The sequence below is a fragment of the Pristis pectinata genome, chromosome 31 (genome assembly GCF_009764475.1).
Source record: "Pristis pectinata isolate sPriPec2 chromosome 31, sPriPec2.1.pri, whole genome shotgun sequence".
Classification (NCBI taxonomy): Eukaryota; Metazoa; Chordata; class Chondrichthyes; order Rhinopristiformes; family Pristidae; genus Pristis; species Pristis pectinata.
In genome coordinates this window covers 14305809-14319251 of record NC_067435.1, presented here as the reverse complement: position 1 = coordinate 14319251, position 13443 = coordinate 14305809, and the positions used below count along the sequence as shown (strand labels likewise).

Here is a 13443-nt window from a genome sequence, read left to right as displayed (position 1 = left end):
TGGTTTCTTTTAAATTTGCATCACCAGGTCTTCAAACCATCACTGATGGGAACAGCTTACGTCTACTTATCCCATCTAAACTATTCACAAGCTTGTACAGCTCCAAGTATCCACCCTACACTTTGCTCTGAGAGCAACCCCAGGCTTTTCACTCCAGCCTGATCATTGGAATCTCTTATACAAGCAAACTGCATGTTACAGATGTTCAAGTAAAGGAAATTCCCTCTTACAGAATTAAATAACCAAAATTTTAGAATAAAATTCACCCTCATGGAATTTACACAAAAATAAACAATTCTTCCCCAACTCCGGTTTCTTGACGCATGCATAGATGACACAGCTTCACATTATGGAAAATTGTTACATAGAGCATTTTCTAGGAATGTAACCCCCACCCCCCCCCCCTTCCCCTCCAGTAACACAGGGGTCACCAGTACTTGGAACCATTCTAGTGAATCTTACCAGCACCCACTCAGGGGACCTTCACTTTTCTCCTACAGTATTGCGATTAGGATGCAATACAAACTTGTGGCCTGACCAGTTTTTACTTCTGTTCCTGCACACTCTTTGGAACTGTGACATTTAGTCCAGTGATAAGTTTTATCTGAATTCCCTCAGTCAGTCAAAGACAGAGTTCACATCAAGGGCAGTCACTCATCTCTGGAATTCAGCTCTCTCATTTAGTTTGAACATCTGGAAGGCAGCAATTCTGGCAGAACCCAAACAGAGCATCTCGGAGCTGCCGTTAAGTTCCACTTGATACCCACTGCCAATGATACTTCCTATCACATCACGTATACCGTCTACTTTCATTCACCAGCAAACTGACTACATTGTCTTTGTCCTCTTTATATACTGGGCATATCAGGACAACTTTTGACATTGAAAGGTAAATTAGTGTTGTAAATGCACTGGATCATCTGGGTCAGAGACCCAGCTAGTTCTGGACCACTTTTTTTAGTGCTATCCCCCAGAATAATACTTGGCATATCTGGTGTCCTTACTGTGTAGTGTGAATTGAATTGTCTAAAACTGGCTTTTGTGATGATGGGGATCTCGGGAAGAAGTCAAGATGGATCATCCACTCAGCACTTCTTGCTGAACATGCATGCAAGTGCTGCAGCCTCATCACTGGCACTCACCTGCTGGGCCACGATGTCACCAAGCATGGATGTTGTTGGAATCTCATTCTCATGCAACACTTTGTCCACATGTGGCTGAAATGCAGAGCTCTGATCCGTTTGTTATTTGGGTCCAGGTGCACCAATGTAAAGGGTGGCTGCATCTCAATGACATTCCAAGTCAGCTGACCACAAGTTCAAAGGGGCAGTTCTGCCAGATCATGAATGCTCACTATCATGAGAAACTTGGCAGCTTCCTTCTGCTACTTTATGAATTCTTGGAGGCCAGCAATGGCTTAGGTAGCTCATTATTTAGAGAGAATCTATCAACAGCCAGATGTTAGCAGTGTTGCAAGCCTTAGTCTTTTATTGACTTTTATAAATTCCTTTTCAGTTATATACATATACTAAAAATAAACATCTGATGGAAGTGAACACAAATTTCAGTTCATACTTCCCTGCAAGTAGCAGTGAACAAATAGACTACATAAACCAAGCTGCATGAATCACAAAACATTAGACCTTGGTCTTTTCACCTGATTGCTCAGTGGTACTCACCACTCACCCACAGCCACATCCTTAAATATCAATTTACTTCAAAAGATTTCAAGTAATAGGCATTAAGTGCAAGACCGCTGTTCAAGGTCAGGCAGCAAAACAATGAACAGAGAAATACGCAATTAGCTGTTGGAAAAAACATCCTGTGAAACCCCCACAGCTCAGCTTTGCGTACCCCATCCCAAACAGACAAGAAACTACACGATTACAGAAAGTTGCAATGGAATCCGGGCAACTAGTGAATCCCAGCTGTTAACAAATACTAAATGGCATTCACAGACGATGCTTCATTCATGCCAGTGCTGGATTTAGTGCATTCAAATCAGGCAGGATGATTCAGAAATGTCTTTCACTCATAGGGAAACCAGAGAAGGAATGGATTGACAGCTAGAGGCAAACAAGCTTGGGTTAGTGTCGACTCAGTCTAAGAACAATGCCTCAAATCACAGCACTGCATTTACTTGCAACTCAAACCCCGTCAGGAGACAGCAATCCCTGCTCCCTGTCAAATCATTCCAGTTTGTTGTGTTAATTATCACCTTACCCCATGAAACATGAAATAATACAGTAGGCACCATGGGCAGGTTATACAATGACTGTTCCTCACAAAGTCCCGTAACTATTTCCTCCTGCCCCACTCCTCATGGCTATTTCAGGGAAAAAGGACAGAATTCCACAATGATGAGCTTGTGTGACCCACAGTCAGAAGTAGAATTCCTGTCAAATTTGAAGTTTGATTTTATATACCTTCTCAATCTCAACATTTAAACATAACGCTCTCTTCACAGCATCTGACACTACAAGACGCAGGACACATCTGTGGACCTGTCCTTCATAGATTACTGCCATACTAGTAGCTTTTCCTCTCGCTACGCAAATCCCACTGAGCCTTTGGACGGTGGGATTGTAACAAAGGTTAGAGAGCTGCAAGTGATGGGTAATATATTAAAAGATAGTAGACATTCCCATCTGAATTTTAGGTTATGGAAGAATCTAAAGGGAATCCCAGCCTCAGAACATTAAACTATGGGCAACAACCTTTTATTCAATTGATGTAGCTGGGCTCCTCCAGTGGCCCCAAGGATATATCCAGATAATACCAATGGCCACAAAGGGACTCAAACACTGAAGCAGGGAGACACCAATCAGCCAGAACCCTTGCAAGTTGGGTTTCTCCAAGCAGTTAACAAGACCCAGGCTCAGCCTAATGCCTCTTGCCAACATTGTCCAGGTTGAATAGAAAAAGCCCTGTAACAGGTCACATAAGTGACCAGAGAAATGTGCACTGGCAGAATGCAGCACCTCCAGGGACCAGGGAGAGACACAAAATGAAGCTAGGGTGGGGCAAGAATGTCAGTTAATGTCAGATTTTAGGTCGTGGTAACTGAGCTCATTTACCAAAGTGAAAGACTTTAAAACTAGAGCAAAGGTTGTTTCACTGTAGCTATACAAAACCCTGGAGCAGTGTGTACATTTCTGGGCACTGTACTTTAGAAAGGATTTATCTATCAAATATGAATGAGTGGAAGGAAATTATTGCATCTTGCAGCGGGGACAGGAAGTGCTGCTGGGATGCATGCATATACACATGCACAAAGCTCAACCATAACACTAGACGCACTCTACTTCACTGAATCCACACAAGAACAGTTCACGTGGCACAGTTGAGCCACTATACAACATCTATTTACTGGTCTCCTTGGGCACCAGTGACTTGCTTCAAGCAAGCTGGTTATCTGTTCCAGTCTGTCCAATGAATGCAGCCTTCATATACAGGGCAGTGTGTGAGAGCTCAAATCCCATAATAGATAATTAAACAACTACACGCCACCCATCTGTGGCACCTCAGATTATGTCACAATGCAACAATGGCACTCATCCTGGGGTAGTCCCCAGACCAAGAAGGTGAGGGCTACTTACTACAAATGCTCCATCCACCTCCCCAAAGTGAAACGCTATGGAAAAAAGTCAACAGAAGGCTAAGGATTATGATGCCCTCAGTTTCAGAGTTGCAGACCGTACATCCCAACCAATGATTCCAGATGCATTGAGATGTCTGTTTACTTGCTGGCAACTACTATTAGAGACAAGGGAGAGCCCAGGGACACAGTTAAAGGAGACCTTGTAGTGAGGAAAGAGGAAGGAGCATTGCCACCCATATAGTGAGACTGACTGTGAGGAAGTGGACAGTGATGGCGCTCTCCCCGTCATTGTTGTCTGTGGTCAGTGTGGCCGGGTACTGGACTCCGAGGTGTGACGGGTGCGCAATATGGTGTGTCCGTTCACACAACCGTTGCGTTTGGTTAGGCCACCGGCCAGGATATCTTGAATATGCTGCACAATCAGATTGATAGCAACTGCAGAGATATAGAGAAACAAAAAGATTCCAAATGAATGCACAAGCCAAGCCAGGCGACCCCCTCACTACACTTCCTAACTCCCTTCAAGTATCCACATCCCTCAACCATTCCCCTTCCTGGATTATACTACAGCCTGATAACTATTTAGCAAAGCTCCCCCTGGAGAGCCGCCAATAATTCTCACCACACTGCAGGAGATGCAATGTCCTTAGAAAGGATAGAATAGGAGCACCAAGTATGTTTTCAGGGGTTAGGCAGTGCTGGAGCAAGCTGTACAGTTTGTCCTGAACAGGAGGTTTACAGGACAAGAGATTTAGATTGAATAACAAAAGGAGAAAATATTTCCACTGATGAGTCAATCAACGGATGATTATTTTGGCAAAAGACCAAAAGGGGAGAAAAGCAGAAATGTTTTACATTCAACATGAAAAGGCAGTGGGAACAGATTCTGTCAATAACTTTAATGGAAATTTTATTTTTCAAGAATTAGAGCATTCCTAGCAAGGACAGAATTTATTGTCCATCCCCTTGAGTAGATTAGGTGGTTCTGAAGCCTCTGCAGTCTGTACTTCCAGTGTTGTTGGGGAGGGAGTTCCAGGATTCAGACCTCATGATGATTGACAAACACAGAGTGACTTGGAGGGGAATCTGCATTCATGGTGTCTGACACACCTGGTCAACTTTGGGCCCATCAGACACCAAGACCTGCTCATCAGGTTTGCCAAATTCAGTGTCTAAATCAATGCCAGATGACAAATTGATTTTAATTTACTGTGCTTCAATGAAGTGGTTAAGGTACAACTAGGCACTTTGCTGGTGGGTCTGGAATCACACAGGCTGGATTTCTTCCTTTCAAGAGGATTACAACTGAATAAACTTTTAAAATTTAAATTAGAAATTAAATTTGAATTTTGTAAATGCCGTGGTGGGATTTAAAATCAGATCTCTGGATTGCTGGTCCTCTGGATTACCATACCCTCACTGTGGGCATGGTTAAGATATAAAAAAAACAGTGGGAGTGGGGCTGAGCACTACTGCTCTTCCAAAAGACAGCACGAGCATCATGGGCTGAAACACTGCTTTATTCTATTCTAAACTTTCCCATCTCAGCCAGATTCCCCCACCAGCAACACCCTCCAATCTGAGCAAAGCAGCCAACCCCCACCCACCACCGCACCCCCCCCACCACCGCACCCCCCCCCCCCACAACAATCTCCCACCCTGGCCTAAACTCAGCATTAGACAGAATGATCCCATAAGTGCACACACCCTAGATCTGCACAAAAACTCTCAGACTCATGTTAAGGTGCCTACTAACCTTCGGGGATGGGTGTGGGGGGCTCTGAACTCACCTAGATTTTCTACTCCCCGGGGGATAATGACATCAGCATATTTCTTGGTCTGTAAATAAGGACAGAAATCATTAAATCCCCAACAGAACAAGGGCCAATCCCATCACAAGCAGGCGTGCAAGTGGGGCCACCCCTCCACAAGCGAGGGACAGCCTGAAGGACAGAAATTCAATGATCTGTCTCACTGCTCCAACAGCGACAAGTGCTGTGACCAGACCAGTCCCTGTACCCTGACCCACAGTACCCCTGCTCACCGGAAGACAGAACTCCTCAAAGGCAGGCTTGACAAACGTAGTGTACTGCGTCAAAATCTGCTCCAAGTCACGGCCCCTCTCATTGATGTCTCGCAAAACTGAGATATGAAGGATAAATAAAACAAAAGGTTAAAAGCGCGATGTTTGCTACACAAACTCTGCAGCTGGACAGGTGATGATTGGAAAGGAAGTGCATGCAAGGACAAGTGGAGGGGGCAAGAGCAGGAAAACTGCTTCAAGGCCCAGACTGTGCTCAACACTGCTCCAAACACACAGTCAGAGATCCAACCCCTTGCTCACACTGATCCTTGCCCTCAGACCAGGGCCAAAGTAGTTTGGGGGAACCAGGGTGTGAGGAATGGGGGCCAAAAGCCCAGAGACCTGGCTGGAGTCAGAATCATGCAGGTCAAAATGACAAAACTTTTAATTTTGAAATGGTAATACAGGATGGCAATGAGATCAGTCCCCCTCAATTCTCATTCCATCCACTGTCCACTCCCTTCGTCCTCGTTCACCCAGCCCTCAACCCCCACATTTTCACAGTACCACCCCTTAGTCATCTCCTTCCCACCCCGATTTTTCCTCTGGCTCTTCTCCATCCAATCCATACACCAACTCCAGGTTATCCTTACCTTCTCCCAACTCTAAAACCCCAACAGGAGAGACCGATCCCAACATGCTTCCCCAAAGCTGCCTCCTCCTCCCCATCCCAATTTCAGTCGCCAGATGCCCATCCCCTCACTGCTCACGAACACCTCCCCCTCACTCCTAGCTCAGGCCCCTCACCTCTGCGAGAGAGACGAGTATCGGCATCTGTGTCGACGAAGAGCTTCATGTGGAACAAATCCCTGATCTCCTGGGAATAGAAAACCAGAATGCCCTCGAAAAGAACCACATCCGCAGGATAAACTGACACCATCTCTGGCTTCCTGCAACGAGAAACCTCGCCAGTCAGTTCTTCATCACAGAACCAATCAGCCACCCAGTCCCTCCTGTCTGCTCCGCCTTTTATCCAGATCCGTCTCTTGTATTACTTACGAAGAAATCCACCCTTTTTGTTTTAAGAAACCCCACCACCAGAGTATAAAAGAAGCTGCGTGTCTCATGAAGAGATCGCCACTCTGCCCAAGCCGGTGGTCACTACCTGATCCCACTGCCTGACATGATCCCCAACCCAAGCTCTTAGTGTAAGTTCCACAGGAATGAAGTCACCAGACTACACCCCCTAGCACATGGGGGGGGCGGTTGCTATTGGTGTGCTGGCCAATCCATCCCACCTCAGAACAAGAGTTTTCAAGAACCTGGTAGCAGCTCTCCAACTGGGGAGCATAGAACCCTGGTCACAAACTGGGGGCATTGCTCAAGATCCAAACAGAGTCGCTCTCCCTCTGCAATGCATCAAATTCAATGTTGCCAGAGTGAGGCAGCACAGTGGCACAGCAGTTATTGATGCTACCTAGGCTGAACTTGAGTGCGGTCTACATGAAGTTTGTACGTTCTCCTGAGTGTTGCAGATTTCTCCCCACCCCCCCCCCCCCCCCCCCCACCCACAATGTAACTCAGTGGCAAATGAATCAAAGGAAAATTGATAGGCACGTGAGAGAGAAAATAATATTTACAGGGAAATAAGAGTGGGAATGGGACTCAACACAACAGCATGCGTGGGCCAGTTATGTTCCAAAGTGAATCTCCTACCTACTCGAGGACTTGAGAGATGGTTCTCTGTAAAGCAAACTGAGACCCTCCAACACTCCACCCAAGGACCCAGGTTACTCTGACTGGGGTCCAGTGCTGGGGTGGATCACCTCAGCCCATCTGTCCTTAGGACTAGGCATCTTATGTCCAACTTGATCCTATTTCTACAGTTGTTTCCCTTCGATATTAGTCAGAATTCAAGGTTTATGTAACAGCTACTCTGATACAAACCGTGAATGTTTAACAAAGTCATAGACTGGAATTGGCACCGTCCGCCCATTAATAATGTCCTTGAGAGTGCGGAGAATCAGCTCGTTGTCGAATGCATCTGTGGGTGGCAGAAAGGCGCGGTCAGTACTGGGCAGAGCCTGAAGACAACAGCAGGACCCAAAAACTCAGTCATGATGCCGATGTAACAACACAGTCACTTCCATACAAGGAATGTTCTGTACGGCAACATCTCCTACCCCAGCCTTCCCTTCTTCCCCGCAACACCGTCTCATGCTTTATGTCTGCAACAACATCCCCACCAGCTTCCCCTTTGCCACACAGTTCTCAGCAACACTCCTATGGGCACTATCCCTCCCATATCCTCAACCTCTCCTCCCATTCTCCTTGCTCGTTTTTCTTTCCAACTCCACCGAACTCCCAATAAACCTCTGATCCACAATGCTAGCAGGTACCTGGATGGTCGAAGTTATACTGTCCTTTACTGGCCTTGATTCGCTGCTCGGTGGTCAGCACCTTGTAGAAACTGTCCTGGCTCAGGATTACCACTTGCCTCTGGTCTTGATCCACTTTGTTCTGTCCCAGCAGCTCAACAATTTTCTGACACACTGATGACTGTCCAAAAGAAAGAAAACATTAAATTCAATTCTCTCGTTTATTCAACAGCTCTAATCCCAAAGATCAGACACAGAGACATTCTGCCACTGCAAACTCCTCACAGGGTATTGGAGTCAGTAGCCTCTGTAATCCAGGGGAAAAAAACCTCAATATAGCAAAGGCTCTAAACACTCAAAAATCACAAATGTAGTGCTGCTCAAGAGCAGACCAACCACTAACCAAGCTGTTATAAACAGGCTTAACACTGCCATCTATCAAACATTGTCCAAGTAGTTTCTATTTCTGTGGACAGGACAATTCCATTCCAGCTAATTACTGTCCATTCTACTCTCCATTAGCAGCAAACTGATAGAAGATATCAATGACAGTGCTAACGATACTCACCAATAACACCACTCAGAACATTTCCGGTTGTGGCCACACCAGACGATCACTGTTATTCACTCTGTCAAGAAGCTAAGAACTGCAGGTGAGAAATTCTTTTTTTTTGCTACTCTGCAGCCAACATTTATTGCTTTTAAGAAAGTAGGTCACCTTTTTGAACCACTGCAACTTGTTGTGAAGGTATTCCCACACTGCTGCTGGGCAGAAAATTCCTTCACCAACTTTAGATATAAAACTGGAACAGCAATGGTTCAACACACAAAATGCTGGAGGAACTCAGCAGGTCAGGCAGCATCTATGGAGAGAAATAAACAGTCGACGTTTCGGGTTGAGACCCTTCATCGGGACTGCTGCTCTGAAGGGTCTCAACCCGAAACGTCGACTGTTTATTTCTCTCCATAGATGCTGCCTGGCCTGCTGATTTCCTGCAGCATTTTCTATGTGTTGCTCCAGATTCCAGCATCTGCAGAATCCAGTGTCTCCACAGTAATAGTTCAAGTTTATTCTTGTCATAGGCATACATATACACGGTACAAATGCCATGAAAAGTAGCAACACAAGATGAAGAAAAACATAAGTTAACAAACTTAAATTAACAGAGAACATTACAGCACAGTACAGGCTCTTTGGCCCACAATTTTATCCTGCTCTAAGCTCTATCTAACCCTTCCCTCCCACATCACCCCCCCATTTTTCTATCATTCATGTGTCTACCCAAGAGTCTCTTGAATGTCCCTAATGTATCTGCCCCCACATAAATTATACATACATTACATTCCCATGTTCCTGCTCATATGTTTAAGAAGAGCCGTTAAAAGACTTTGGCAAGTTGATGCATTGGATATTATAGACAGTAGAACAGCAATGGGGGTGCACCAGTGGTGGGGGGTGGTGGTGGTGGTGAACGGGGAAGCTGGATGAATGTGGTGTCAATCATTCAGGACACGTCAAACGCCTGGCCCCTCCCCCAAGACACGCCGAGCGTCACCGCGCCTGCGTCGTGCACCCAACGGACACTGCGCCTGCGCCATACACCGAGCCTGCGCCTTCGTTTACACGCGGTCCACAACCGAATCCCGGACTAAGGGCTCGGAGCCCGCTCAGTCCCACAGTTTAAGGCTCCAACAGCGGATACCACTGCCTACTGTACCGCTACCTACTTTTCCGCTGGCGGTGCCGCCGCTAACGGCGATCAGGAAGGGTCGGTGCTGCAGCTTCTTCTCGGCAGCCACATCTCCCGCCATCATCACCGACATGACTGGCGGCCCGACGGCGCATGCGCACCTTTTCATCGACACGTCAACCGAACCTGATTCCAACCAAGGGCCACCTGATTCGCCAGTGTTTGCTGGCGACGTCACTCTGTCTGCCATTCTATTGGCCAATGAAACGTCAATCAAGATTGAAGCCCCACCTTCACCACCAGCAGTATAGGTTGGCAGAACAAAACCTATAGACTGGGGATGCCTGAGTTCGGAACGAAATAATTCACGAGTTTCTACACAACTCTAATAATAAAAATAATTATTTCCCCATATTGATCCCAACTTAGCTTTTTAATATAAGGGTCATGTCGTAATGGTCCTTGATGCTGCTCATCCCTCTCCCACTTATCCCTGTTTCCTTCCTGTGCCTCTTTTTTTACCCTTTTCCCTCTCTCGACCCTCCTCCTACCTCCCAACTGCCCCCTCCTCCCATTCTGGGCACACAATGGCCCACATTTATCCGGCCCACACTTCCCTTATTCTTCTCCCTCCTCCTCAATACCCCCACTTCCTCAATCCTCTCTTCCCTCTACCTTACGCCATCTATCCTCCCATCCATCCATTCATTCTCACACCCCCACCTTCCCTCTCTTCACACAGATACCCCTTCCCCTCCACTCGTGTTTCCTTATGGTGTAGAATGAGGCCATTTGGCCTGTCCAGTCTGTGCCAGTTCCCAGAGCAATTTCCACACTTAACACCTACCTCTGATTGTCCTAACACCCATTTTCACAAGGGGTAATTTATGAAGGCTAGTTAATCTACCATCCAGAACAACTTTGGAGTGTGGGAGGAAACCGGAGCACGTAGGGGAAGCTCACACCGTCACAGAAAGAACCTGCAGCACACACAGCTTCAGAGATAAAAATCAAAACACCCCCTTAAACTCCCCCAGAGCTCTATTACTCCCTTCCCTTTCCTCCCCCAATACTCATCAACCCTTTCTCCCTCCATCCCATTCACTGACAATCCCACCCACACACTCACATTCTCACCCTCACCTCCTCCCATCGCCCTCACCCTCTTCATCCCTGCCCTTTCCTATCTCCCTACCTCACCCATCACAACTTCCCTCTTCACACCTCCCCTTCCCTCCATCCTCAAAATATATCTGCAAAGTTTAGAGATTTGGGTGAATATCATGCAAACACTTACCAGGATGAGCTGGGTGCCAAAATAGTATTATTCCACACCTTGAATAGGGCATTCATCTTTTTGATTGTGTTCTTGTCTAGCAATCATTCCAAATGTGTGAATATCCAAAATTACATAAAGAGTGCTATTGCTAGAATCCTGAAATCTACACCAACTCAATGGTTACAGGCACTGGCCAATATTGCCCCTCCAGAAATTAACATGACAACTAAAAATCAATATCCAATCATTCCCTCAGTTCAACACCTACTTGACTGGTTTTATTCACAAATGTTTTTGCAGCAATTTTCACAATTTCTGACCAGAAGAATCACTGCAAAAGAAGTTTGAATCAATTTTGTGCGCAGTGACTGCAAAATCTTGGGTCTCTACATCTGATCCAAGAAGATATCTGTGTTGTAGTCATTCAGCTGGGCTAAATACAGAGAGGTCATTGGCAGCACCCAATTCCAATCCACGGAGGTTTAACAAATATCCCAGCTCACTGCCTGGCATCCCAGACATATGCCAAGCAAAAACAGGCCACATCAATACAACAACTTGGAGTAAAGTATGGAATCAAGCCAGAGTCTGGGGTGAACATTTAATCTCTAATCCAACATTGAAGACTCCTGGCTTTGACCTGCCACACACTATGGGAGCCTCTAGGTCAGATCCCAGCCCTGGGCTAGGCTTGATTTTTATGCTGAGGTGATAGATCAGCCATGGTTTTATTGATTGGCCGTACTGGAGCAAAAGGCTAAATGGTCTTCTCCTGCTTCTAGTTCCCATGTTATGGCCATCATTGCTGGTGACTTCAACCAGGCCAACTTAAAGGGTGTGTTACCAAACTACTACCAGCACATTCCCTGTCCCACCAGGGGCCCAAACACCCTTGACCATTGCTATACAACCATCAAAGATGTCTACCGAGCCACCACCCACCCCCATTTTGGTAAATCAGACCACCAGGCTGTGCTCCTTCTCCCTGCATACAAGCAAAAGCTGAAACAGGAAGATCCAGTATAGAAAGTTGTACATTGCTGGTCTGAGAAAATAGATGAGCTTCTACATGACTGCATTGAGTCGGTAGGCTGGTCTATGTTCAAAGATTCAGCTGCCAGCCCAGATGAGTATGTCACCACTTTCACAGACTTTATCAGCAAGTGTGTTGAGGACTGTGTACCAAAGAGAACAATCCAGGTGTTCTCAAACCAGAAACCATGGATGAACCAGGAGGTCCACTCCCTACTGAAGTCCAGGACTGCAACATTCAAATCAAGTGACGCTGATCTTTACAAGAAGTCAAGATACGACCTCTGTAAAGCTATCAGAGATGCCAAGAGACAATACCAGTCCAAAATTGAGTTCCAGACCAGCCGTCAGTTGTGGTAGCACTTACATGCTATAATGGGCTACCAAACGAAGTTGGGCAGCATCACCAACAACAGCACATCCCTTCCCAATGAGCTTAATGCATTCTATGCACATTTTGAACAGAAGGGGATTGGTATGTCACCACCCACCCCAACAGCCTCCAGTGTACCTGAACCCATAGTCACTGTTGAGGATGTTAGATCAATCCTACAGAGAGTGAACCCGCAGAAAGCATCTGCCCGGATGGTGTCCCTGGCCGTGTCCTTAGATCCTGTGCAGATCAGCTGGCGGGGGTACTTGCAGATATTTTTAACCTTTCCCTGTCTCAATCCGAGGTTCCCATCTGCTTTAAGAAGACCACTATCATCCCGGTACCTAAGAAAAACAAGGTAATGTGTCTTACTGACTACCGACCGGTGGCTCTGACAGCCACCATCATGAAGTGCTTCGGGGGGCTGGTCATGGCATGCATCAACTCCAGCCTCCCAGAAAACTTCAACCCAATGCATTTCGCCATCCTCCAGCAGACACCGTCTCCCTGGCCCTGCACTCATCTCTGGAGCATCTGGACTGTAAAGACACCTACGTTAGACTACTGTTTATTGACTACAGCTCTGCCTTCAATACAATAATTCCAAGCAAACTCATCACCAAACTCCAAGGCCTGGGACTCAACACCTTCCTTTGCAACTGGATCCTTGACTTTCTGACCAACAGACCGCAATCAGTGAGGATAGGCAGCAACATCTCCAGCACGATTATTCTCAACACTGGTGCCCCACTAGGCTGCGTCCTCAGCCCTCTACTCTACTCCCTATACACTCATGACTGTGTGGCCATATTCTGCTATAACTCCATCTACAAATTTGCAGATGATACCACCATAGTGGGCCGTATCTCAAATAACGATGAGTCGGAGTACAGGAAAGAGATAGACAGCTGAGTGACATGGTGTCATGACAACAACCTTTCCCTCAATGTCAGCAAAACAAAAGAGCTGGTCATTGACTTCAGGAAAGGGAGCGGTGTACATGCTCCTGTCTACATCAACAGTGCTGAGGTCAAGAGGGTTGAGACCTTCATGTTCCTAGGAGTGA

General features: G+C 46.4%; 1 protein-coding gene across 1 annotated transcript; it reads right to left on the bottom strand.

Moving 5' to 3' along the window:
• Nucleotides 1-1176: 1176 nt before the first annotated feature.
• LOC127584940 (uridine-cytidine kinase 2-like) lies at nt 1177-9981 on the bottom strand. The gene is made up of 7 exons (XM_052041974.1): nt 9731-9981; nt 8024-8183; nt 7572-7668; nt 6432-6574; nt 5646-5743; nt 5392-5440; nt 1177-4036 (listed from the first exon to the last, which is right to left on the bottom strand). The coding sequence occupies exons 1-7, from the start codon at nt 9941-9943 to the stop codon at nt 3903-3905; spliced, it is 894 nt and encodes a 297-aa protein (XP_051897934.1). The 5' UTR covers nt 9944-9981; the 3' UTR covers nt 1177-3902.
• Between the last annotated feature and the right edge of the window lie 3462 nt (nt 9982-13443).